The sequence below is a fragment of the Phascolarctos cinereus genome, unplaced genomic scaffold, assembly GCF_003287225.1.
Source record: "Phascolarctos cinereus isolate Bilbo 61053 unplaced genomic scaffold, phaCin_HiC Scaffold_9;HRSCAF=440, whole genome shotgun sequence".
NCBI classification, from domain to species: Eukaryota; Metazoa; Chordata; class Mammalia; order Diprotodontia; family Phascolarctidae; genus Phascolarctos; species Phascolarctos cinereus.
The window spans coordinates 27748025-27775726 of NW_027556402.1; the positions used below are offsets into that span (position 1 = coordinate 27748025).

General features: G+C 39.8%; 1 protein-coding gene across 2 annotated transcripts in view; it reads left to right on the forward strand.

The window, feature by feature from the left end:
• Window positions 1–27702, forward strand: part of ARHGAP24 (Rho GTPase activating protein 24) — a 98285-nt gene that overhangs the window by 11983 nt on the left and 58600 nt on the right. For both annotated transcript variants that reach the window (XM_020988340.2, XM_020988341.2), the window contains exons 2-3: window positions 903–1102; window positions 12678–12765. In XM_020988340.2, the coding sequence (XP_020843999.1) occupies window positions 926–1102; window positions 12678–12765 (265 nt within the window). In that variant the 5' untranslated portion in view covers window positions 903–925. The remainder of the gene's footprint in view (window positions 1–902; window positions 1103–12677; window positions 12766–27702) is intronic.

The following is a 27702-nucleotide window of genomic DNA, read 5'->3' on the forward strand; positions in this document are numbered from 1 at the left end:
GTGATGGGAAGCTTAGACTCCATCCTACTGGCTGTCTCTCCGTCCCAGAAATAGTCTTCTCATGCTGGACAATCCCTTCCCCAATGGCGACTTCTTCCTTGGGCTTCTATTTTGTGGAGAATCTTAAGCCAATCAGCCTTTATGCCCCTCCCAGCCCTGTTCCCAACTTTCTGGATTTCAAACATAAATACCTGTACCAGATGCCTTCATCTCTTCACCCTGTTTTCAGCTCCTTGTTGTATTATCTTCCCCCTTTAGAATGTAAATTCCTTTGGACATGGACTGTCTTTATTTTTACTTGTATATCTGTCCTCATATCCTCATGTTGACTGGACTTTTTACCCACTGGGGAAAAAATTCTATGAATTTATGTGGGAGTTGTACTAAAAAAAATCCAATAATTTTGGTCCTTGCTTTGCACCTGCCTTTGGTTCACCTCACTACCACCTCCACCTCCACCCCTACCCTTCATCTCCCTGCCTCCCCTCACCCCATCCCCTGCCAGATGAGTATAGCTCAAACTTTGCATAACCTTGCGTTGGAATCACCATGGAATACTTACCTAAGTAATAGATTCCATGAAAATTAGAATGGACCAAACATAGATTAATGACTTCATGAAACAATAAGACATACTATACCATATTACAAAAGACTGAAAAAATAAAAGAAAAATATGTATCTCAGGTGAAATAATTACCTAGAAAACAGATCGAAGAGAGGTAAGTTAAGAATCACTGAAATACCTAAAAACTATCACCAAAAAAAGACTCTGGACGTCATACTTTTTCTGGATTTTTTTTTTTTGTCTTCTGAATCTTCTAGAATTTGATGGGTCATTTTAGGAGGGGGAAAAAAACAGAACAGTATCTCATCATTTTCCCTTTCTGTTTGCCAAATAGGACATCCCATCTATCTGGGGATCATGGAGAGGAATGGCTCCCCGGAGAGTCCCCAACAAGGCCAAGGGTGGTATGCAACCCCCAGGTGTGGGTGGCTGAGAAAACAGGGAGGATTAACCAAGACATGGCACACGTACTGGTTTGTGCTCAAGGGAGACCAACTCTACTACTTCAAGGATAAAGATGAAACAAGACCGTTGGTAAGTAAAAAGGAAAAAATATAAAAGAGATGGGCCCCAGAACTTTGTCTTGGGCCCTTTTTAAATTTTTTTCTCTATATTATCTTTTATCTTCTATATATTATTATATTATATAATTTTGTTTATCTTGTGAATTATAGCATCAGCTCCCCTGGGTTCAGTGATTATCTCTATGCAGATGGTTCTGGGATGTAATCCCCCCTCACCAACTGTCTGTTAGAACCTTATGCTTTCAGGAATCTCAACCTCAACAGAGCCAAAACAGAAATCATTATCTTTTCCTCCAAACCCTCGCTTTTGCAAACTTGCCCATCACCGGCCAGGCCATCACTGTACGTCCAGGCCTTCGGGTTCAGATCCCTCAGTGTCATCCGTGACTCCCCACCCTCCCTCCCCCTGAATATGCAGTTCTTTGTGTCTGTCTCCCGTCTCTCATACACATCCCGTTTTCTCCACCCCCCTAACAACCCAATGAGTATTGGCTTTCATCATCTCTTCCCTGAACTGTTGCAACAGCTAAAGAATATCTGTGCTTAGTGTTTTCCCTGCTAGTCCATCATAGCCACCAAAGTGATTTTCCTAAAGACAATTCTGACCTCGTTCCCACCTGATGCAGTGTACTTCAGCAGAAACCCATTACCTCTAAGTAATGAATGAACTCTTCAGCTCAGCATTTAAACCTCTCCACAGCCTCATCCTCTCCTATCTTTCTGGCCTTATTACACATTACTCCCTTCATGTACACTTTAATCTAACCATACTGGCCTACTCGAGGGGCTGTCACCATTTGTCTGGACTCTTGTCTTGCCACTAGACCCAGATGGCTCTGGAGGAGAGAGTGAAGCTGGTGGCTTTGCACAGCCCTGCTTCACTTAAATCCAATTCACTTGCAAGTCAAGACATCGGCCTCCTGAGGTCATTGGTCTTCTTGGAGAAGGAAGGACGAACAATGACTGGCTTACTTGTCATTACTCACGCAGACCTAGGAAATACTCCATCACCCGTCTCTGTTCCTTCATGCCTACGATGCTCTCCTCTCAGCTTCTCCTCTGAAAATTCCTGACTTTTTTCAAGACTCAGATAGAATTCTCTGTTCTGCAGAAGCTCTGACCCAGTTCTGCTAATGGCTGATGCCTTCCTCTTGAAGGTTACTGTGTATCTAGTGTGTATGTATGTATAAATATATGTGTATGTGTGTATGGGTGTGTATATATGCGTGTATATATATATACTTGCAAGTGTATATATGCACACACATGTGTATGTGTGTTCATGTCATGTATATATGCATGTGTGTGCATATACGTGCAAATGTATATATGCAAACACATATGTGTGTGTATGTACGTATATATACATATGTGTGTTTATGTGCATGCATATATGCAGTGTATGTGGTTACTTGCAAGTGTATATACACACACATGTGTGTATATGTGTGTATATATACATGCACGTTCATGTCATGTATGTATGCATGTGTATGTATACCTGCAAATGTATGTATGCAAACACACGTGTATGCGTATGTATATATGCATGTGTGTTTATGTGCATGTATATATGCATGTGTATATTGCACACATGTGCATATGTGTGCATATACACGTGTGTTCGTGTCGTGTATGTAATATACAAACACACATGTGTGTATGTACATATGTGCATATATGTTTATGTCGTGTATATATGCATGCGTATGTAGACACTTGCAAGCGTGTATATGCACACCTGTGTATATGCATATGTACAGGTGTGTTCATGTCATGTATGTAATATGCAGACACACATGTGTGTATGTGTATATATGTATGTGTGTTTATGTCAGTATATATGCATGTGTGTGTAGATACTTGCGAGTGTATATATGCACACACATGTGTATATGCATGTATATATACGTGTATGTGTTTATATGTGTATATGCCTGTATATATAGATGTATACACAAACTTATGTACATGCTGCCTCCCTATTACAATGTCAGCTACTTAAGGGCCAGGGGTTAATTTTAACTTTTCTTTGTCCCCCCTGTACTTGGCACAGTACCTGGCACATGGTAAGGTTGTTGATTGACTTCAGACACTAGCTGTTGATCTTGAGCTAGTAATTTAACTTTCCTTTGCCTCATCTGTAAAATAGGGATAATAGCAGAACCGATCTTCCAGCGTGAGTTAAAAGTTATGATTGCTTAGTTTGGCAGGTTGCGTGTAGTGCATATTATATAAATCCTGTCAGTGAGGAAGATGACGATGATGGTGAAGAAGCCAGAAAAGGGCAAGGGCGTATGGATACATATTAGAAACTGAAGGTACAGTTCTCCCTTCCATCTTGTAGGGGGCGAAGGGACACGGTGCCCCCACAACCTGGAAAATCTGCATTAAAATATTTTGGCCCTCCCTTCGTACCGGAGAAAAAGTCTGAACTTTTTCTTTTCCTTTGATGGGGGTATTTACCTTATTGTAGAATTTGGGTTGATGCCATACAATACTATACGTGTATTTTATGAGTCTCTGAGTTTGCAAACTTCTTCTGTGTCCTCTGGTAGCCTTCGTGTGTCGTCTGTGGCTTCTGCAAAGCTCCCTCGAAATTCCCATTTAATTTCTTATGCTGAACCACAATGGGGAAAGTCACAAGATAGAAGGGATAACTGCAATACAGCACAATTTGAAGGAGGAAGAAGTTCCAGTTCATTCTTGTTTTCGTTGGTGCCCAACACAGTTACTACTGTTTGTTCAGTTTCAGATAATGAATATACCAGAATATTGAAGGAGCCTAGAGGCAAATTCCACTTGTCTAATTTTAATTTTTACTTAGTCGCAGCAGGATGTTGGATATGTCAGACAAGCTCGCTTAATGAGCATTTAGGGGGCATTCACTGAAGACAGAACAGTAGCTTCAAGAATGTGATAAATCAACTTTTAATAAAGCTAGTTGATTTTTTTACAGCTTGAAAAACTGCGCGCAGTTCCTCATGATTCTTGATATAGGTGATTGCTGGTGAAATATGAAATGTGCACAGAGTGCCCAAGGCATCAGATTTTTAACCAGTGATCATACACCTGCATGTGAGTCGTGAATCGTGCCTATATCAAGTTTCAACATATATTTGCTGAAATTTAACTTTGTACATACAATTTAGTTAATTTCTACACTCTTATTTATTGTCATCTGGAGTTAATTTGTTGTCAGCCTCAGTTTTGTTGACTGAACTTTTTACCCGTTGGAAAAAAAAATTCTATGTATTTATGTGGGAGTTGTACTCAAAACTATCCAATAATTTTGGTCCTTGCTTTGTGCCTGCCAGTGGCTCACCCACCACCCCCACCCTTTACCACCACCCCCCTACCCTCACCACCTCCCCAGGCAAGTGAGCATAGGTTATAGTTTGGAAAAACCCTTCATTGGAATCACTGTGGAAATGAAATGTTTCCTCAGAATCCACCAGCACTGACATTGTCGAATTGAAAAATATGGTTATAGTTTGGAAAAACCCTTCATTGGAATCACTGTGGAAATGAAATGTTTCCTCAGAATCCACCAGCACTGACATTGTCGAATTGAAAAATATGGTACTTTGATCAGACAATTTTGGGGAAAAAAAAAGCAGCAGAAAGAGGGGAAGTAAGGAGGCAAATTTCAAGTTGTGTGATATCCTCCATCTGGTAGCATATGAGAAAATACTGGGGACCCAGGCCTTTTGACCGCCTCCCCTCCCTTACCTTCAGAAAGATAATGATTGATGAGTGTGTTTGCGGTGCCAATAAGGTCAATGATTGATGAGACAACCCCATTTGGCCCCTCAGGGGTGTTCACCTTCTTCCCTGCTACTAGTTGGGGAAAGATTCTACTGTGTACCGATCCTCCAATGTCTGTCTTTCTCTCTTCGCCATGAAAAGAAAGGACTCTAAGCAGAAAGGCCGCTTTCTGCTCCTGTGGTCAGAGGCTCTTTGGACTGGCTGTTCTTATATCTAATGCCTGCCTGAATGAGGATGTTTCTTTAAGGTCAACTGTCTTTTTAAAGACTTTTTTCATAAAGGAGCAGTTAATGATATAAAGAGCACAAAAAGTATTTTTGCATAAAGGAAGAGATTCACATTAATTTTTAAACGATATAAGATGTTGTCACTGTTATGGATAAACATTTTGATATCTACTAGGAGTAAAAATAAGAATTTTGTTTTATTATGAACAACTTTGAGATGAGATTTTGGGTAGTTTTGACAAGAAATTACGACTGTGGTATAGATCTGAGGACCCAGGACTTATCAACAATGTAGAGTGGTGACCCTTTTGTGTGGGAGTAATTTAATGTCATAGAGAAGCAAAGAAAAATCTTTATTAAAAACTGGAGGAATGTGAATGTAAGGAAATTCATTTTCAAGGGCACTAAAGAGGCAAGCTACCTTGTTGGAGAGGTCAAAGCCAAGACATGATGAGTACGTCTTAGACTTTGCATACATGTTTTATGACTAAAGAAAATAAAACCAGGAAAATGAGAACTATAAACATTTGGAGACCGAGGTATGACAGAGAAAGGGCTATTTATAATCAAAAGAGTTGTCGCTCTTAGTATGATCACTGCCCTGATCAGTTCCAGAGAAGAATCATTCCTGAGCTAATGAGGCTTCTTCCTTCAGAATCTAGGTAGGCCTTCATTAAGAATGAAGCAAAAAGATTTTGATGTGCCACATGGTTTCCTGAAAATTGATAATTGAAGAAAGACTCATCATTTTTCTGATTCAGATTAGACCAAAGACTTAAGACCAGAAAATTGAAATAATACTTTCTTGATATTTATAAATGTCAGAAACATAGTATGCTTTCACAAAGTTAAGAACATTTGAAAATGAGATTATAAGAAGAGTAACAAACAACTGAAACACGGAAAATATTTATATTTTTATAAGAAATTATTTTCTCTGTTATCAACAGAAGAGCCATCATTTTTGGACTATAACATCATTGTTCTCTCTCTCTCTCTCTCTTTTTTTTTTCTTATGAAGTAGAGGCATCATTAAAGAAAATAAATCCAGAAAGACTGGTTGGACTAAACCAAGAATACACAGAGGGCATATGTACTGGGGAGTGAAAGACAATTTGGAGAAAATTGAAGGTTCATTTCTCAAGATACCTGAAAGATTTTTATAACTATTTTTTCCATCAGTTACAGTGGAACCTCTACATATGTACTGTGCCATCATAACCCCAAATATACCATATGTGGAAAAAGAAATAGCAATAATGAAAGCAAAGATGGAAGGAGCAGTTAGTCTATACTAATAATACGTCATCTTCTATACTGGGGACAATACAGTTTTGAAGGATCAGTTCCCAAAATATCTGAGATAATGAAGGATACAAAATGCTTGAAAAGAAATTACAGATCCTATTTTATATTTCAAAAGTGATCAAGAAAATCTCAGTAACTACTGACCCACACGCCTACTTTCTGATAAATACAATTTATTTTTTTAAATTTTTTGGGATACATATAATTTAAAGAATGAGAATTAGTTATATACATATAGAAAGCATGCTTGATGAAAATATGAGAAGGGAACAGGTAAGCTTTTACCAAAGATAGTCCAAAGCAGAGTATATCTTTACAACTACACAACTGACCAAAAAATGCATAAAACATATTTTCCCACTGAAATTATTGTTGTTACTTAAAAACATAATTTGGTTCAGTAGCATATACTGCTTCTTTAAAGGCTATCTTTTGGGGCAGCTAGGTGGCACAGTGGATAGAGCACCAGCCCTGGAGTCTGGAGGACCTGAGTTCAAACCTGGCCTCAGACACTTGACACTTACTAGCTGTGTGACCCTGGGCAAGTCACTTAACCCCATTGCCTAGCCAAAGAGAGAAAGAAAGAAAGAAAGAGAAAAAAGGCTATCTTTCAAGTAGACTCTTTAATGCTTATGTTAAAAATCTATAGGATTTCTTGAAAATCGTTAAAATTACTCTCTGGTACTTCTATGACTTTCTGATGATTAATATCAAGTGAAGTATAAAATAAGGAGACAAATACTCATCAAAGATATTTACCACTCTTATGGAGCCTAGTAAATGTTCGTTGTCTATAATACCTATGGTCTAGAACAGGGGTGGGGAATCTGTGGCCTCGAGGCCACATGTGGCCCTCTAGGTCCTCAAATGCGGCCCTTGACTGAATCCAAACTTCACAGTCAGAGGGCCACACTTGAGGACCTAGAGGGCCACATGTGGAGTGATTCCGTCAAAGGGCTGCACGTGAGGACCTAGAGGGCCACATGTGGCCTCAAGGCCTCAGGTTCCCACCCCTGGTGTAGACTCTGGACAACATCTAACTATGTAGCTGCATATATAGCCTGCGGAGCTGGTCTATGAGTTAGTGTAGCTTAGACAGATAATGGAGATCCACAGTGACTGAGACCCAAACCAGACAAGGAGTGTGGTCTGCCCTTGGGAAGATTTGCCTTTGGGAAACTTTGCAGTGCTTTGAATGACCTCCAGTGTCTCCCTGAAACAAAGGCCCATGTATTTACCATCTTATTCTTTGGGTGATGTTGTATAGCTGCAAATCATGGAATTCCAGAGTCTCCAAAGAATTGAAGTTGTTAGTTACCCAAAGGGCAATGGAGGGGTGGATAGTGGGCGTAAGTATGCTGAGGCTTGTTATCACCAAAGAATTGCACTTCAGAATCACCAAAAATATCATCAAAGTGATGTATGGCTAGAAAAAGAGGCAGGATGGCTTGGCAGTTAGAGTGAACTTAGGTAGGGAAAAAAATTACATTTTTATTGTAATATAATTGGATTCTTTTCCATCCTTTGTATATTTTATACATTTTAAAACCTTTATCTGAAAAGGGGTTTTACTAGAATCCCAAAGGGCCCACAACACAAAAAGGTTAATGATACCTGACCTAGAGGAAGATCAGAATTTTGGGTGGATCCCCTGTGGAAGGGAAGGAATAAGTAAATACTTATTTACTGGCACCTTCTTTGTGCCATATACTGTGCTAAGTGCTTCACAAGTATTATGTCATTTTATCCTCATAACAACCCTGGGATCTAGGTACTAATATTATCTCCATTTTACAGTTGAGGCAGACAGAGATTAAGTGACTGGCCCAGGGTCACACAATTGACTGTCCGAGGCCGGATTTGAACTGATCTTCCCATCTACTCTACCTGCCTGAAGATATATGGGAAGACATGGATAAGAGTAGCAATGAATGGGGAGGTGTGGGATGGCTGTAATCTGCGTCACTGAAGGTAATATTCACAGTGATGATGTCACAGATCCGTTGAAGCTTAATCATTAATAAGTAGACCCTGGATTGCCTCTTAAGGAGTTTTAAAACACGAGCCAACAAAACAAATCCTGGGTGCTCCTTTTAAGTGAAAAAAGAGAACAAAATGAAAGAACCTGTCCAAAATAGACTGTGAATCACAATCGTTCTGGTTATTGAAGCAACCCATTCTTTCCATTGATTTTCACAACATCATTTCTTATTTTTAAATTGTATCTATTTTTATTGGTGCATTTAGCTTTTACATAATCTTATTTCTGGTCACACGTCCTTCTTCTACCATCCTTCATCACAAAGATTTTAAAAGAAATGATAAAGAAACTGTTCAACAAAGCTTGTTGACCATCGATACATGTACTAGCCCATCTCCATAACCACCACTTCAGCAGGGGAGGGAGGGAGGCACCTTGTCTCAACTTTTTTCCAAGGCTAAGTGTGTTTGTTAGTCATTACCACACTTCCATTTACCTTGTTCTAGTCATTGTGTATATCGTTTCTTGATTATGTTTTCACTTCATTCAGTATTGGTTCATATACTTCTTCCTGTCTTTCTCTGAATACTTCATATATGTCATTTCCTATGGCATGGTAATATTCCATTCCATATTCCAAAATATTCCACTTAATGTGCAACTAAAAGTCACGTGCCCACGAATTAGCATCTATTTTGTTTGCAGGTCTTCACTACCACAAAATGTGCTGCTATGTTTTGGGGCTTATGAGATCTTTTTTTTTCCTTTCTTAGGATATATGACTAACATATATATGGGATCTCTGGGTTAAAGGGTATAGATATTTCAGTACATTTTTTAGTATAATTCCAAATTGCTTTCCAGAATGGTTGTACCAATTTGCAGCTCCACTGATTGAGTATTAGTGTTTGTTTTCCTGCAGCTTCCCCAAGATTGACTATTTTTACCTTTTTCCATCTTCGCCAGTTTTGAAATGTCTCTTGTTTGTGCACTCTCTGTCTCTGTCTCTCCTTCTCTCTCTTCTTCTTCTTCTTCTTCTTCTTCTCCTTCTTCTCCTTCTCCTCCTCCTCCTCCTCCTCCTCCTCCTTCTTCTCCTCCTTTTCCTTCTCCTTCTCCTCCTCCTTCTTCTTCTCCTCCTCCTGCTCCTCCTTCTCCTTCTCCTCCTTCTCTTCTCCTTCTCCTTCTCCTTCTCCTTCTCCTTCTCCTTCTCCTTCTCCTTCTCCTTCTCCTTCTCCTTCTCCTTCTCCTTCTCCTTCTCCTTCTTCTCTCTCTCTTTCTCATATTATTTAGACATTGAGAAGATAGATCAACACCCAATGGAGTGGACCTGCATTCTGAACGTGAGGTGGAGTGGTAGAAGCAACATACTAACTTCCTGCCCCCATGCATCCACTTTAGACTAGTTTTTCCTTAATTCATACTGAGACCATCCTTGCGGCTTAATTGGCTCCAGAAACTAAAGGCTTGGACTGTTGACATAACTTTCTTGTTTCTTAAATATAATACAACCATAATACTTGGCTGACAGATCACCATGGGCAACTCAGAGGCGGGAGAGCTTTGCTCAGGTGAATCGATAGGGGTGTCCTCAGTTAAATGTCCTTCCCCAACTTTGGCTAAGGAAGTCTTTTATTAACTGTTAAATGAATCATCAGTGTGTCATTCCATTCCAGTATTGAACATGAACTACCAGAGATCTGACCTGAGTTAAGCCCAGCCCAGAACAATTCACTTAAGTCAGATAGGTTTGGAATAGAATGATCTATTTGGAGAGAGTGGTAGGTAATGCAGAGGAAGATGGGCCTGGATTGGCCTCCATGTTTCTGTTGATATTTTTAGAGATGGAGGTTGCTTACCACAAGGTGTCAATCAACCTCTGAGAAATTAGAGAGAAAATTATCTGTGGCTATTAAACAAGAAGAGACCAATGTGAATATGATCAGTGTTATTAGGAACTGTACCCCAAAGAAAACTGCAGTAGACTGTTGGGATTGAAGGGAGACAGAAAAGTGAATAAGCATTTAGTAAGTGTCAACTATATTCTACACACTGTGCTAGGTGCTTTCCAAATATAATCACATTTGAGCCTCACAACAATCCTGTGATGCAGGTGCTTTTATGCTCCCCTTTCTACAGTCGAGGAAACCAAGGCAGACAGGTTAAGTGACTTGCCCAGGGTCACACAGCTGGTAAGTCTGAGAGGCTTGTTTAGAAATCAGGTCTTCCTGACTGCAGACCCAGTGCTCTATCCACAGGGCCGCATAGCTGCCTCTGAATGTGTATAATTTCATACATTTGGGGGTTGACAGTGCTTTGTAGATCCATCAGCTGGTTTTACTTTTCCTCCTGTGCTTTTTACCTAAAGCTTCTTTCATCCTTGTGATCAGGATTGACCAGTAATATCCCTAAAGTTGTTCAGCTGATGGATTAGCCTCTGGAAAGCCTCAAGGACCATCCCACCAAAGGATGTGTTCCCAGTAGAGAAGACGTGAGAAACTTGTACGCCTTTGCAGGCTCCTTTCCTGGGGACGTGGAATGACTCTTTGGGGCCATGAGCACATGGGAGTTCCATATGCTCATCCACATCTTCTGGTCACTGGTGAAGGATTGGCGTTCTTATGAGTGGACTTTCTCAATCCACAGTCAATCAATCTATAGGCATTGAGAGAAGGCCTATAGAAATACATGGCAAACAACTCCACTCAAGTTTTAGAGTTTAGGCATCACCCTTCTAGAGGGGAATTCCCTCAATAGTAGGCTGTTTGAAGAAGGGGGAGGTAGTGCTAAGGTGACTGTGGCAGCCAATCTGTCTTCTCAGAGTCCTAGAGAGAGTGCGTGGATCACCATTTTGCCCCTGGTAGCTGAAGGACTACCTAGCTGCTGCTGAATTTGTGTGATTTCTTACATTTGGGGGTTGACAGTGCTTTGTAGATCCATCAGCTGGTTGGCCTACACTTGGGCCGGGCCTAGGCCTGGGAGGTTTGGGGCAGTAATAGAGCTGGACCTTGTTACCCCTTCCTTTCTATTACTATGAATTAAATGTCAGGTCCCATGGGAATGTCCCTGTTCAGCAGCCCTGAAGTCCATTTTTGTTCTGGGAAGAGTCTAAGCTTCAGAGTGATACCATCAGGCTTTCATGACTTGCATTGAACTCTGTCATAAAGAAGGACTCCTCAGGATGTCAAAGGGTTGTTTTAATAACAACCTCAAGTTCTATTTCCTTCAGGAGTGCTTTATGTTTTTTCTGTATCTGTTTATAAGCTGCTGTGAGCTTTTGTATTTTATGCGTTTTCTGTGAAATAAAATATTTTCTCGTATTGTTCAAGAGCCGGGGCCCCTGTTGTCCAAACTTGGGGAAATATAGACGTGAGCTGTACCATGAAAATTTATTTTAGAAGATTTTTCTGGAGTAATAGCTGAGTCAATGATCCAAAAAGTGAAACAAGACTTACGGGGTCAACTTCCAAACTGAATCTAGGGGCAGCTAGGTGGCGCAGTTGATAGAGCACTGGACCTGAAGTCAGGAGGACCTGAGTTCAAATCTGGCTTCAGACCAAACACTTGACACTTACCAGCTGTGTGAACCCTGGGCAAGTCACTTAACACCAATTGCCTAAAACAACAACAACAACCATAACCACAAAACTGAATCTAGTCTGTATGGGCCCATATCCTTGGGATGAGGCTGGGGCTAGACTCTAGGCTATATCTGAAATATGTCAAAATGACCTTACCCTCATAGAGGGAGGAAAAAGAGACAAGAAAGAGAAAGAGGTAAAGGCAGACTTCTATCTCAAAATAAGTCCTTGAGGCTTGACTTAAACAGCACCCTGTTCTGTATTATATAGCCCTGAAGGAGACAGAGAAGATTTCTGTTGTCCTTGGGGGCCAATTTTTGTAAGATTATATTTAAAAGGTAATGATTTGAGGACACTGAAGAATATAGAGCTGAATGCAGTCTAGCTCAGCTATAGCTTATGTATGTATCTTTCTTTCTTTCTTTCTTTCTTTCTTTCTTTTCTTTCTTTCTTTCTTTCTTTCTTTCTTTCTTTCCTTTCTTTCTCTCTCTCCCTCTCTCTCTCTTTCTTTCTTTTTTTCTCTTTCTATCCATCCATCTATCTGTCTATCTATCTATCTATCTATCTATCTATCTATCTATCTATCTATCCCTAGTAACTGATTTTTATTTAATTGGGCAAAGTGGGTAACTTACAGCATCTGCTGAAATATTCTGTAGGGGCAAAGAAGACCTTGGAATATCCATTTATAATGATTCATGTTTTTGGCATTTATTTCCTCAGGGTACCATTTTGCTTCCTGGGAACAAGGTTATAGAGCATCCATACAATGAAGAGAGCCCAGGACAGTTCCTTTTTGAAGTAGTTCCAGGTAGGGTACTTTTTTATTAAATTATCCCGTTATGTTGTCAAAGATCACAGATGTTCAGCTCAAATAGAGGCTTTGGATGATTAATGGTTTCATTTTAAAAGGAAAAAGGGGTAGAAATAAGGAGAGCCTGGTTTGTGCTTTGATACACATTCTTTTTAAAAAGAGAGGAAGAGGATGAAGACAAAAATTCTGGTTGCTCCTTTGTAAGCGGAGCTGACGCCTGTGTTGTAGGCAGGGCATTGTGTTTAGCTTCAGTCGTTGGGGAAGATTGAAAACATCTCTTATTTTGGCGTTGCTAGTGAGAAGTGAACTTTGACCAGGTAGTTGACACAGACTCTGGGGAACAAGTTTACTGTCCTATTTGCTGCTGTGTATCATGTCCTAGAAGAGACTTTCCTAGAGTAAGCTCACTACAGGCTGCTCCTGTTGTATTCATTCCTAATGAGCTGTTCCAGTTATACAAAGAAAAAGGTGAGCGTATGAATGTTGGAGGCCTGGTTCTAGACGTTCTAAGTCAGGGGTGTCAAACTCAAATGGAAACAGATCCCTGCATTGGTATATTGACTTAGAAAACCACAAATTCACATTATCTGTGTTGTATCGTGTTTTTATTCATTTTATTAAACACCTCTGTTCTAGGTTATCTGATGTTCATGTTTATTATTTATTTAAATCAATTGAAGATTCATAGTAAACTACTGTCTATGCATATTAGTAGCTCACATTTCCTTGAAATAACTTGTAAGACTGAGGTTCACAGAGGTTAAGTGATCTGCCTATGGTCATAGAAAGAGTAAAGAGCAAAGAGCTTAGATGTGAACCTCTCAGATATTTTAACCACAAGTCTACAGTGATCTTCACTAAGCCACATGGAGTGGTGCTAAATTTACAGAATGGCATTTCAGAGTTTCCAGGGACCCGGTGGTTGTCTAGGCCAAGCTATACCTGAAAAAGAATCTCCTAAAAAGGGATCTCTATCTTTCACCTGAAGACTTCCAATAAGGCAGATTCTGTTACTTCCTGAGGCAACCAGGTTTACTTCTGGATGCTTCTAATTCTTAGGAAGTTTTTTCCCTTTGATCGAATTTAATTTTCTTCCTTGCAGTTTCCTGGTTCTCTCTATTCCAGACAAATAATTCTAAAACCTCTTCCATATTCTTCAAATATTTGAATGCTCTTTAAAGATTTGTACACAGCTCCCAGGTCCCCCAAATCTTCTATTCCCTAGGTTAAACCTTTCCATTTTCTTGACCCAAGGCCTTACAGAATCTTGACTGCCTTTCTCTGGATCAGTATCCTTCCTAGATGGTGACACTCAGAAATGGATACAATATTCACAAGGACAGAGGGAATGGGGCCATCACTTTCTTATTTCTAGACCCTAGGCTTCTCATAATGTATCCCCAAACTCTTGTGGGTGCCACGCCACACAGTTGACTCCAGTGGAGCCAATGATTTTCAGAACTTCTGGTCTGGAGAGATTGCACTTGTTTGAAAAGGACCTGAGAATTTCAAAGAACTACAGCCTCAATGTGAATCAGCAGCGTGATGGGGCAGCCCAAAAACTGATATGATCTTGGGACGCCCTGCCTTAGGAGATGGTGGCTATCCTTCCATAGAGGGCTTCAAGCAGATGCTGGCCGACCACTTGTTGAGTATACGATAATGGGAATTCCTTCTATGTATGGAATACATAAGTGTCCAGTCAGGTGCTTTCCAACTCTCAGATTCTGTGATTATTACTTTTTCTTAATTATCAGGAACTGTTTTTACTGCCTGGTGGTTTTCTTTCTCCTGATATGCCCCTTTTTCTACAAAATGATCTTTCCTCTTCTTTCAGCTCTCCCTCCATTCTCTAATGTATTGGTTGTTTAACCCTTCCTCACCCCATGCACATGGTCTATCCCTGACCTCTTGATCATTCAAGAGAGATTAAAAATTAAGGCCTGCTGCAGAACTAGAATGGTGCAAAGAAACTTTTCCAAGCAACAGTAGCCACAACTGATATTGCTTTAGAAATTTCCTGGCCATTTTCCTAGCTTGCTCAGCAGAAATTTTCTTCCTAAGTATCTGGTGAAATACAGGCAAGTAGGTAAACACAGACAGACCAGAGATATTTATCATCATACCGCTAAAGAACAATAGGAAAGACCAGATTCTGTGCTCTCTCCCTGACAGATAACTTTTCCTAAATATGTGGTTCTCATTTTAAGAATATTAGCATAATTCTTTGGTATTATTATGAATTATAAATGGAATAGGGAGGCTACATGATCTGTTCTCAAGAAATGTTAGTTACAAAAGGAAATAAACTCCTACAACTTCCAGTGCATTTGAAAAGAATATATCCTTTTTGTGTGTGTGTGTATATATATAATATGCATACATACATATACATATGTACACACAATATACATACATACATATACATACACACACATATACTTATTTGTGTCTAATGGTAACCATCTTGTTGGGGAGGGAAGGAAAGAAAAGAAATTTGTATGATAATTTTGTTGTATATTTGAAAGGAATAGCAAGTTGTGCACGGTAGGTTTGCAGTTTCATGTGCAATCATCTTTTTAAATTGTACTGTGTTGTGGGGAAAAAAGCAACTATGAGGGACATATGAAGAAAGATGTTATCTACATTGAGAGAAATAACTGATAAATAGAAGTATGTAGAGAATAATTTTACATATATATATATGTATATATATATATATGTATATATATATATACATATATATATATATATATATATATATATATATATATATATATATATATATATATATATATATACACCTATTTGTGTCCAGTGGTAGCCATCTCTAGTGGGGGAAGGAAGAAAAACAAAGGAAATTTCCATGATAATTTGTTGTATATTTGATAGTGGAGTTGAAATTTCATGTACAATCAACTTTTTTTTAATTATTCTATATTATAGAAATGCGTGTTTTATTCCATAAATTAAAAAGAAAATTTAAAAAAGAAAATAATATATCCTTCTGTTAGATTTTGTAACTCCTTTTCCATTTGGCCCATTTTATTTTTTAAGGAATTCTTCTCCTCAGTGAGTTTTTGTGTCTCCTTTTCTGTTTGGCCAATTTTTCTTTTCTTTTCTTTCTTTCTTTTTTTTTTTTGGCTAGGCAATGGGGTTAAGTGACTTGCCCAGGGTCACACAGCTAGTAAGTGTTATGTATCTGAAACCAGATTTGAATTCGGGTCCTCCTGAATCCAGGGCTGGTGCTCTATCCACTGTGCCACCTAGCTGCCCCCAATTCACTTTTTAAGGAGTTGTTTTCTTCAGTTAATTTTTGTCCTCCCTTTTCCAAGCTGTTGACTCTCTCTTGCATACCTCTCTTTCTTTTCCGAGTTTTTCTTCTATCTCTCTTATTTGACTTTTACAATCCTTTTTGAGCTCTTCCAAGAAGGCTTTTCGGGCTTGAGAGCAATTCATATTCCCTTTTGAGGTTCCTGATGTGGGTTTGTTGACAGTGTTGTCCTCTTCAGAATTTCTGCCTTGATCTTCACTGTTCCCATAATAAGAATCTATATTACATGTCTTTTTGATCATGGTGTTTGCTTTCTTCTTGGCCTTTAAAAAGATTGAGCTCTCCTGCTGGGGAGCAGGGGCACTGACCCAAGGTTCTTGTGTTGGGAGCCTAGGGCCTGGTCGATGGCTTTGTGTGCTGGGGCCTCAACTGCTGGCATTTGGAGACTGTAGGATTCTGGTAGTTTACTTGGTGTTGGGCTGGAATCAGCAACCCTGGAACTCTAGAGGTAGGATTAGATAGTCTGGCCCCTGGAGGTTGCCTGCTAACCCAGGCCTTTCTTTCACTTTCTTGGGCTTCTTTCAGATGGATGTTTCCCTGGGGAAGGATGTTTTTCCACCTGGGGCTTTCCCCTTTGGAGCAGGACTTCCCAGAGTTTTGCTGAGGCCCTGGGAGACTTGGCTGCCCTAGAACACTGTGGCACTTGGTGGTTTTCCAAACTGGTTTCCACTGGTTCCCCTGCCTGTGCTGAGGCACTCAGGGATCCTGGTGTTGGTGTTTGCCTGCTCCACCACCTGGGATCTCCCCTTGGTGTGCTGAAGTGGGGCTTTCCACTAGCTTGCCTCCGGTAGGATGCCTCCAGTTCTAGACTGCTCCCCCTCCCTCAGGGCAAGAGGGGCCTTTCCCATTAATCCCTCAAGCTTCCTGGGCTCCCGGACTTCTGTACCCCATCTTTCTGCTGGTTTAGCTGTTCCAGGGTTTTTCCTGGGGCAATATTTTCTGGGCTTTCAGAGGTTAATAAGGGATGGTGAGAGCTACTTACTTCTTACTCTGCCATCTTGGCTCCCGGAAGTAGAGCATGAAAATAATATATCCTGTAAATTTGAGCCAGAAAGGACCTTAGAGATAGTCTGGTCCAATATTATCATTTTACAGCTCACTTATCATCTCTGTGCTTTTCTGTTCCATAAATTAGGAATAATCATAACTTGCCTGCCTATATTATAAGGTTGTCATGACAAGTATGGTTATGTGAGTAAAACCCTGAGCAAGTAATCAAACCCTTGTTTGCTCTTTATATTACCTCTTGGTTTCCTAGAGTTTCCAAAGTAAGTGGTGAAATTACCTTTCAATTCAGCTAGTGTATGTACCAAATGCTAATTAGTTGTGATAATATCACACTGCCACTGGAAAAGAGGAGCAATTCTAAAACTATACTTCTAAGAATTAAAATTTTTTAAATAGAAAGAAATTTTATGGGGGGAATATTTTTAGGTTTTTAAGAGCATCTAAATGGCAGAGGGTTGAAAAAAAAAGTCCGGTTATTTTAAAAAAGAACAAATAGTAGTAAAAAACAAATAAACAAACTATGGTTTCTACAAATATGTTGAGTAGTTTTTCCCCCATTCATCTACAAACCTAATTCTGAGCAGAGAAGTATGTTTTCTTACTATAAAGAACTCCTACTCACATTCTCTAAATGGCTTGCACAAATTAGAAACCCAGAGTAAGCAAAAAAAAAAAAAACAACCAACCCAACCCTGAAAAGCAACAGCAACAATAAAAATGACAGTGAAACAGCCCTGCAGGCTTCAGGGCTGCCTACTGCTCTGGCAGACAGAAAGGGGATTGTCATAGTCATTTTTGGCCTTATAAATACAATTACCGCCATTTTGATTACACACAGCTAACTCACGCAGAGTTTGTGTGTGTGTGTGTGTGTGTGTGTGTGTGTGTGTGTGTGTGTGTGTGTGTGTGTAGAGTGAAATGTCAAGCCATTAAGGATGAGTTAATTATTAACTAGAGATTCAACTCATTTCAGTGTATCGACAGAGTAATAATTTAAAATAAACACCAAATTAAGGCCTTCTTCAGACAAAGGACAAGCGCAGCTATACTACATTTTAATTGCACTAAGGACCTTTTCTTCAAGCCGAGAGTGTGCATTCTGGCTCAGATTTATACACATATTTGTTTACACATACACATACACACACTCATATCTGTCAGTTTACCAAAATCCCTATTCTAAACCTTGTTTCTCTGAGACTCAGTTTATTTGAGGTTAAGATTTCACCTATAAATTCTTTATCTGGGAGCATGGTTTTTATTTTTTGTCCATTTGGTTGAAATCTCTGTATCTCACCCAGTCTTTTTGTCTTCCTGGATTTCTTCCTGCTGTACAAAGCAGCCCCTACCCCCACCCCTTTCACTTAGCCTATTTCTTTTTTTAATGAACTTCTAATTGACATTTTCTGTTTCTTTCATCTTGTCATCTCAGTTACCCTTCTCCCTCCCAGAGAGCCATTCCCTATAACAAATACTATTTTTTAAAGAGGAAAAAAAATCAGCACGGGACAGATCTAGGAGTGGCCGTTTAGGGTGACTAGAGGAGGGGTCTAAGGAGGATCTGGATGGGAGTGACCAGTAAGCTGGGGTGAACAGAACTCCAGGACCTGGACCATGTGGCCAAGGGAGAATGGAGCCTGGCTAGGATTAAGGGTAGGAAATCTCCCAGGGGCCAAAGGGAGGTAAGACAATCAAGGACTAGGCTAGGTTAAGGGTAATAGAGAAAGGCCAGTTGATGGGATTATAGCCTCAGGAGAATGCCAGAGATTTGGCCACGTGTCCAGGGTTTTTCCTTTCTGGGGTCCAGATCTCAACCCCATCAGTAGCAGATATTTTGTGTGTGTGTGTGTGTGTGTGTGTGTGTATTCCCCTCATCAACTGGCATGACCCATTCTTGAGAGATATGCTGGTTCTTGGGTAAACACTTCACTTCCTTGTCTTTAATTATCTATTCTAGAATTTTCCCACAAATCGAAGCCAAACTCACTGACTTATAGTTTGTTTTTTGTTTTTGTTTTTTGACAGAAAAAGGAGTGTGGAATCATAGAAAAAAACCAACAACTTCCCTTTTAGTTCAAATAGAAATGTAATAACTATATCTCTAGTTTAAATACTCTTTCCAGACTTGTCCGCTCAGGAAAGTGGATAAGGTTGGAGAACAAAGACCTTTCTTAGGGAAATGGATTCAGGGTAAAAACCAAGCTTTAAAAAGAGTGCCTCTTTTCTTCTTAAGAAACTTTTAAACCTTTCTTATTCTCCGAAGTGATTGGGCTATATATATTATCTTTAATATTAAGGTCATCCAATTAGAATGTTGTGTGGAATATGGTATAAGGTGTTGATTTAAGCCAAATTTCTGCAAGACTACTTTCCAGTTTTCCCAGTAGCTTTTTTTTTAATCAGATAAGGAATTCTTTCCTAAGTAACCTATTTTTTCGGTTATCAAGATGGTTATTGAGGTCCACTGTATCTGGTTCTGCTTTGTTCCATTGCTCTACCTTTTGCTCTTTTTCTCCTTCCTTCCATTTCTCTAAATTTTTTTTGACCAGAACTAAATGGTTTTGATGACTATTGTTTGAAGTCTAGAAATGCTGTTTTCCCTTCTTTCTTACTTTCTTCCACTAGCTCTTTTGTTTCTCCAAAGGAATTTTATTATTTTTATCAGTTTCTATAAAGTACCCTTTTGATAGTGGAATTGTTATTGCATTAAAACTGTTAATTAAATTTGGTACTATTGTGGTTTTTATTATATTGGCATGACATAGTCAGTGAGCACTGAATATTATTTCATTAAGCATTGCTTTGTAATAGAATCTAAACAAATGCTTTTATGCATTTTGGTTGTTATTAATGGGATTTCCCTTTCTATTATTGCCTCTAGGATTTTGTTATTATTATGTAGACATACTGTTGATTTTTATGCATTTATTTTGTAGCCTACAGTTTTGTTGAAGCTATTGTCTTGGTTAGTGTCTTTGTGGATTCCTTAGGATTTTCCAAGAATACCATCTTGTCATTGGCAAAATGAAATAATTCCATCTTAGCCTTTTTACAAAGGAATTAAAGGATGATTTGTCTTGGGACTGCTATTGCCAACATTTCTAGGTCTTTATCAAATAATGACGGGAAGAGCGGGTATTCTTGTTTTACTCTTCTATTTACTTGTAAAGCTTCTAGTGTATCTTCATTATTTATGATGTCTCCTTTTGATTTTAGATGGCTACTTTTATGATATTAAAAAGGTCTCTTTTTTATGCATAAATGAGTGTTATACTTTGTTAAAAGCTTTTTCTACATCTGTTGAGATAATACTTTGGTTTTGAATTTTTTTTTTTCCGTGCAGTTGTTGTTCAGTTGTTTTCAGTCATGTTGGATTTTTCATGACCCCATTTGGGGTTTTCTTGGCAAAAATGCTAGAGTACTGTTTGCCATTTCCTTCTCCAGCCCATTTTACGGATGAGAAAACTGAGGCAAACAGGGTTACGTGACTTGCCCAGCTGTTAAGTGTATGAGGCCAGATTTGAATTCAGGAAGATGAGTCTTCCTGACTCCACACCTGATATTCTATCCACTGTGTCACCTAGCTGTCATGTGAATAATTATATTGATTGTTTTTACCATTCCTGAATCCCTGGTATCAATGCAACTTGGTTATAATGAATGATTTCTTAGATGAAATGCTGTAGTCTGTTTGACAGGATTGTTTGAAATTTTTGAATCAATATTAATCAATGATATTGGTCTATGTATTAAACTATAATCAATGTAATGACTATCCATGATTCCAGTGGATCTACAGTGAAACATGTTATCTACCTCCTGATAGAAAGGCAATATATTTCAAGTTGTAGAATGAGACATATTTTTTGAACATAGCCAATGAGAGAAATTGTTTTGCTTAAGCTTTGCATATTTCTTACATGGAATTTTTCTTTTTTACTTTTTCCAATTAGGGTAGAAGGTAGGAGGGAGAAAAAATAGATTTCTATTAATTATAGAATAAAACACTTAAAAGATTGAATACTTTCATAGAAACTTGGAAAGATTTGTATGACCGGATGTGATCAGATGTATGACCAGATATAAAGTGACCAAAACCAGAACAATTTATATAATAATAAGAACATAAGACAAACAATTGTGAAAGACTTAACTCTGAACAATGAAGTGGCCAACTATTACATGATCTCCATGTGTGCTACCTCTTGACAGTGAAGTAATAGACTTAGCGTGCAAAATGAGACTTAGAGATATGTATATATAATGTTTACATATATAATTTATATATAGTGATTATTATTATATGTGTATATATATGTATATGTGTATGTATGTATGTGTGCCTGTATACACACACGCATATAATATTGCCAATGTGGTTGTTTTGTTTGACTCTGGACATTTGTTAGCGATTTTGCTCTTTGTTTTTGTTTGTTTTGCAGGGGGCAGGGTGAGAATGTGATGGAAAAAATATGTCAAATTACTTTTAGTTTAAAAAATGAAAGGAGGGTCAGTGATCTTGATCGTGAAATTGAGATATTATTGGGAAGAGCAGAAGTTATCTGTGGTTTAGGAGGGAGAATAGAGACTTGTAAGTCTGTGCTAGATTAAGGATCATGGGACAGAGCATTTCTTTTTTTTCTTTTCTTTTTTTGCTTTTTGGTGAGGCAATCAGGGTTAAGTGACCTGCCCAGCGTCACACAGCTAGTGTCAAGTGTCTGAGGCTGGATTTGAACTCAGGTCCTCCTGACTCCAAGGCCGGAGCTCTGTGCACTGCGCCACCTAGCTGCCCTGGACAGAACATTTCTGTGCTTTCTCTGCAAGCTAGACTTACAAAAGAACTAAGAGAAAAATTTAAAAATAAGAGAGAAGATGATCCTGCTTATTCGTGCTAAAATGGAGGCTAGTTTAAAGATAGGGCTACTCAAGTCAAGTGGGAAAATGTAGGATTTCTCTCTCCTGTCTCCAAATGCCCTTGAAGCTCTTGAACATCTCTCACTGGTTTTTACCTTCATTAGTTACAGAGTCAAACGCTTGAAGTCCTAGTGCAGGAATTAATGGAAGCAGCTGCATAGTATTACCAGCCTTTGAGTGGCTGAGAATGCTGATGGCCCATTTGGTCATTTGTGGGACAATGGGAAAAGCCAAAAGCACAAAAGATAAAGGATCATATAGTTAATAAGTGTCCAGGGCCAGATTTGAACTTGGGAAGATGAGTCTTTCTGACTCCCAGCCAGGTGCTCTATCCACTGTGCCACCAAGCTACAACAGCAGCAACCACCCACTTGGCCAGATGCTACAAAAAGTGGATTTCTTGCTTTAGATTGCCTTCCCTTGTGGGGAGCAGCAAAACGTTGTGGGGCTGGCAAAACGTTGGCCTTCCAGTTTCCAGCTTTTTTAGTTTAGCTCTAGTGTGCTAGCTCAGATCTTAGGCACTTTGGTATAATGTAGTCACGTGTGACTCAGCACTGAAGGACTCTTGTGCTTGAGATGACAAGGCTATTTCCTGGCTGACCCCTGAGCAGGAAGTCCTTTAAAAAGAGAGGAACTCTGCCCCTGTCTCTGGCCTTCTTGAAGATGCGATCAGGGAAATAGGGACCACCTTGTGTCTCTGGTGGACATGAGATATAGGTGGTAGAAGATCCCAGAGCGGGTCAGTAGTGCAGGACAGGAAGTGGCGGTGATTTGTTCAAAAAGAAATATGTTCTTTTGGAGCATGATTTGTGGTTAGCATTTATTGGCCCTGATGACTGTCAGAAATGCTTGTTTCTGGACCTCAGATGGGTTGGCTCTTCCACTAGGGCTGAGGGTGTTTTGACTTGAACAGCTTTTTTATAAAACCGGTTTCCCTGCTGAAGGTTGTGAAAAGGAGTGTAAAGCACGCAGGCAGAACTTCTGCTACCGTCCTCAAGGGGCTCATCTTTAATATTTCCAGGAGATTTTGATTCACTTTAAGCTAATAATCTCTGTTTACCATCTGTCCCGCTAGCTGGCTTGGAGTGTAATCACAAAGTACCTCGAAAGAGATCACAACCTCCTCATGGGAATCACCCCTTCTGTCACCTCTGCATGCCTCTCCCTGATGCTGAGTCTCTCACTTTCCACCCAGTCTCACACATCTCCCCAGGCCTCTGTCCTCACTGCCAGTGTTGCTATTAGCACTAGTGACTGCTACTCTTCTTTTCCTTCTACAGAGACTCTTCATGACCGCATTTCAGGCTTTCTTGGCAAAGATGCTGGCATGGCTTTCCATTTCCTTTTCTAGCTCATTTTTACAGATGAGGAACTGAGACAAACAGGGTTAAGTGACTTTCCCAGGGTCATACAGTTAATAAGTGTCCAGGGCCAGATTTGAACTTGGGAAGATGAGTCTTCCTGACTCCCAGCCAGGCGCTCTATCCACTGTGCCACCGAGCTACAACAGCAGCAACCACCCACTCGGCCAGATGCTACAAGAAGTGGATTTCTTGCTTTAGATTGCCTTCCCTGGTGGGGAGCAGTCCGAGGCAAGGAAGCCCCAGAGAGTGTGTGTGTATGGGGTGGGGGGGGGATGGGCAGGCCATGCAGTTCTGGGAGTTGTCAGGGGAGGGAGTGGTTTCACCAATCAACATTCTCAGTTTGTGGCGCTGTATCGGTGCGGCAACATTTGCAGCCTGTCAGAGTCTTTGTCGAGAAGCCCAAACCTATAGCCCTGGCTCAGTGCCGGACCCAGGAACATACTCGTGGCTCCTAAGAATGAGGGCAGACTCTGACTTGATTCAAATCCTCCTGGTGTCTTTCTCCCAGAAATCTCCACCAAACAGTCCCAGAAGTCCCCGCTTTCAAATGAGACTTAGTTAATGGATTCTGAGATTATATTTCTCATCTTTATGGTAATGAAGGATTGCACGCAATATAGCTCAGTTAAAAATTTCAAATTCTAAATAAAGACAAGTAAAATCTAGTCACTTAATCCTGTTTGCCTCAGTTTCCTCATCTGTAAAATGAGCTAGAAAAGGAAATGACAAACTACTCCAGTGTCTTTGCCAAGAAAACCACACATGGGGTCACAACTAAATCAACACAACAGTAGTCATGTAACTGAGCTTTTCTCAAATATCTATGAACTATTTCTGTTATTGTTTAATAATGCTCCCGACAGAACAGATTAGCTAGAAGACTCTAGTGATCACCTTTACTTGGTCCCAATTCATTTGCTTGACCATAGAAGGTAAGGCAGCTTTTCACAGTTGTCCAAAGTATAATAGGAAAAAGCTGAACTGCTCCCCTTATAAAGGTATGGAGAACACAGGAGGACTGTTTAGGGCCCCTCAGGCTTGCAGCCGCTTTAGTTACTTTTAAGAAGGTTCTGCTGGGACTAGAGTCAGAATGCTGATCTAAGATCAGAAAACAGAGTCATGCCAGAGGAGGGCTCAGGTCCTTGGGAAACATTCATTATGAACCTGTAGTGACTCTCCAAGGCTTAAAGAAACATAGACTTTCTTTTGGGAACAGAAAATAGAGCTCATTCAGACCAGCTCTCCCACGTCACTTCAATGGAGGTAATTAAACATCCTGACAGATCCCTTGCCCAATAATTTAGTGGAGATGATTAAAAAGATTCTGTCTTACAGGATCATATATCAAAAATCTTGTCAACAAAGAATAATAAGACAAACAAATAAATAGGATTCTCGTAAAGGAGTCATCCAGACTCAAAACAACATTCACCTTGTTCAGCCAGAAACAGAATAAACAAGACATCCGTCCAACTTCTTTAATGAGTTCTTAGGTCCTCTAGAGCTAGAGGTGGTTCAGAAAGCATCTAATCCAGTCCTGGTTTTGCAGATCAGGAGACTGAAGCTAAGACATGTTAAGTCACTTGCACAACATCACACAGCTAGCAAATATCAGAGGCAAGATTTGAACCCAGGGTTTTTCTTATTCCAGTTCCAGCACTCTTCTCTCCAGAAGGAAGAAAGAAAATCCATATGCCTCACAAATGCGTGTTGGAACCCATGGTCAACTCTTCTTCGAATCCCCCAATAAAGATTTTATAAGGCCCTCATTATCTTTGGTAGAGCCTGCAGATCTTGAAGGGAAATGGTCTCTGGTTCTTCCCCACTAATTCCATGTTTTGGATGGATGCTTGATCAATGCACCATATAACTGTTGGAGGAGAAAGACTCAATCTTGCTTCTTTCTGTTGCCTCTTTATTCCAACTATTTATAAACTTACTGTATTGACTACAAGTAGGGAGGGGAGATGGTGGTCAGGAGGACCAGAACAAAATGCAATTTTAACACAAATGTACAGAAGGACACAGGACACACATAGAAGACAGACTTCTTCTGCGATTTTTTATTTGAACAGCAGTCTTTATGGCCTGGCTGAATTTTCCCCTTCAGAATTTCTCCAGAGTAAATATACCCTTGGTACACACCAGAGAACTTTTGAAGTGGAAACTCAAGTGTGTCCAACCTCATTGCCTGTCCCTTCATGGCCACTGCCAAATTTATTATGGGAGAAATACCTCCTCTCTGAGCTCACATGGTGTGTAACTGCTGCCAAATACATATTTACCACAATGCAGAAATTATTGAGGTAAAAATCTAGATTTTGTTGTTATGCTCACGCATAGGGTTAGGGCTCCAGAGAAAACCTGTACTCTGATTTGGATTCTCAGGAGGCCTACTATGGGCAAAATTACATCAGAGAGACAGAGAAATAATTCATTTACTTATCTCAATCTTGTACAGAATCCCATAACTCTATACTTCCTTCAGTGTCATAAAAGTTGAACAGTAGTCATGTAACTGAGCTTTTCTCAAATAGCTATGAACTGCTTCTATTATTGTTTAATAACAGTTAAACAGAGTCATAATCTCACCCATTCCCCTAAGGAAACAAGCTTTACAGGTAAACTAAGTCAGATTGTAGATTAAACTGCGTTTAGAGGATTCTCAAATAGGCTGATTGAGGAAGAAGATTTACATGTTGCCAAGGAGTCCGGGACAGCTGGGATCCTTCCTCTGGTCTCTTCTCTAAGGAAAGCTTAAGGCTTTAAGTAAATTTTTACATAGCATGGGACAGGTTTTAGTCAGGTTAAATTTATATTAAAACAACCTTTTAGTTAACCAAAAATTTCAGGAGGAATGCCCCTGACTCCCAAATAATAAAGAGAAATAAAAAATTCTCATTATACCCCCCTAGTTGAAGTATCTTTAAAAGCTTGTGTTTTTACTTGCTAGTCTTTTTTTTTTTGTCTGCCTGCCTGTTCCCCCAAGCCCAGGGCCTGCAGTAAGGGAGGCCTGCAGCTGTGGTTGCTCATTGTTTGATGACCTTAATGCTTTGGAAGATAAAGGGCAAATTAGAGATCACATTCCAGCTGGCTTACTTCGCTGGCTGTTTGATTTTCCTAGTAAGGTAGGGCTGCTCACCTCTTCAGGCCAGAAGAAAGGCTCCAGACTGGCTCCCCACTGGCCAGCCTTTGCTCTTTCTGGCGGCCTTTCCTCCCCGGTGCTCTGAGGCACGGGCCCCCAAATGGCCGTGCTTGTCGGCTTCCATCCACATGGTAATCTCTCCTATCTCCTAGCTCTTCTTTGTGTTTCTTTTCTATCAACAGAGGTGGAAGGGATCAAGCCAGGGGCATGAATTTAGCCATCCCATCAGTAGCTGCAATGTGCAGTGTTCTGCAACCCACTAATAAGTACATGGCTGCTGCTACACGTGGTAGGTGGGTACTTGCACGAGCGTAATTCTACCGTGCACTCTATCCCATGCAAAACATTGGGTGGAGAGAGACACTACCTCCACCTTCCACTTGAGGGGTCAGAGATATGTTTTAGGGCCATCTTGTTGAAGAGTTTTCTAGATCGTAAGATCCACATTCACATACACAGATCCCATATATGCAGAGTTCATCCAGAAGCTAAAGTGTCTGGAGCAGCTGGACTGGTTCCCAGAAATTTGACAAGAAGAGAAAGAAGTTGTTCTTCCTTTCAGGTAGGTGGGAGCCTGGCCAAACACCACCGGCGTAAGAAAGATAAAATAAGGGATATTTTAAATGCCAAAACGAAGCCAGAAATATTACTTCAATAATGCTTATCTATATGGTAATTTCCCATGAAATGACTTAGACAAAATAAAAAAGACTTGTCTTTTATCAACTTAAAATTTTTTAACTTTTCCAAATGCAAGTAGTTTGACAAAGATATCATCAGGAGTCCATGAGGAGCTAACTTTCCTCCTTCAGTGACTTCTTGAGGCACCTTCTAGCCCTCTAAGGGAGGATTTTTTGTTTTAACTTAGTTGGATTTGTCATGTACATAGTGGGGGGGGAGGGGGAAGGATGCCAAACAGTAGGTGAGCTATGACTGCTTAGCAAGATAGGCAGAACTATCTGACCGAACCAGTTAAAGGCCATTTATTCTTCACCCCTCGAATGGAAAGAAAAAATATGTTATGTGATGTGTCTATGAAACTAACCCCCAACTTCACTTTTTCATATAATGATATATAATTATAGGTAGCTACGTGGCATTTTACCTTGAAAAAAAGACCTGACTTTTGTTTGTTGAAGTGAGTGACAGACAGGTTGTAGCTTGTGAGT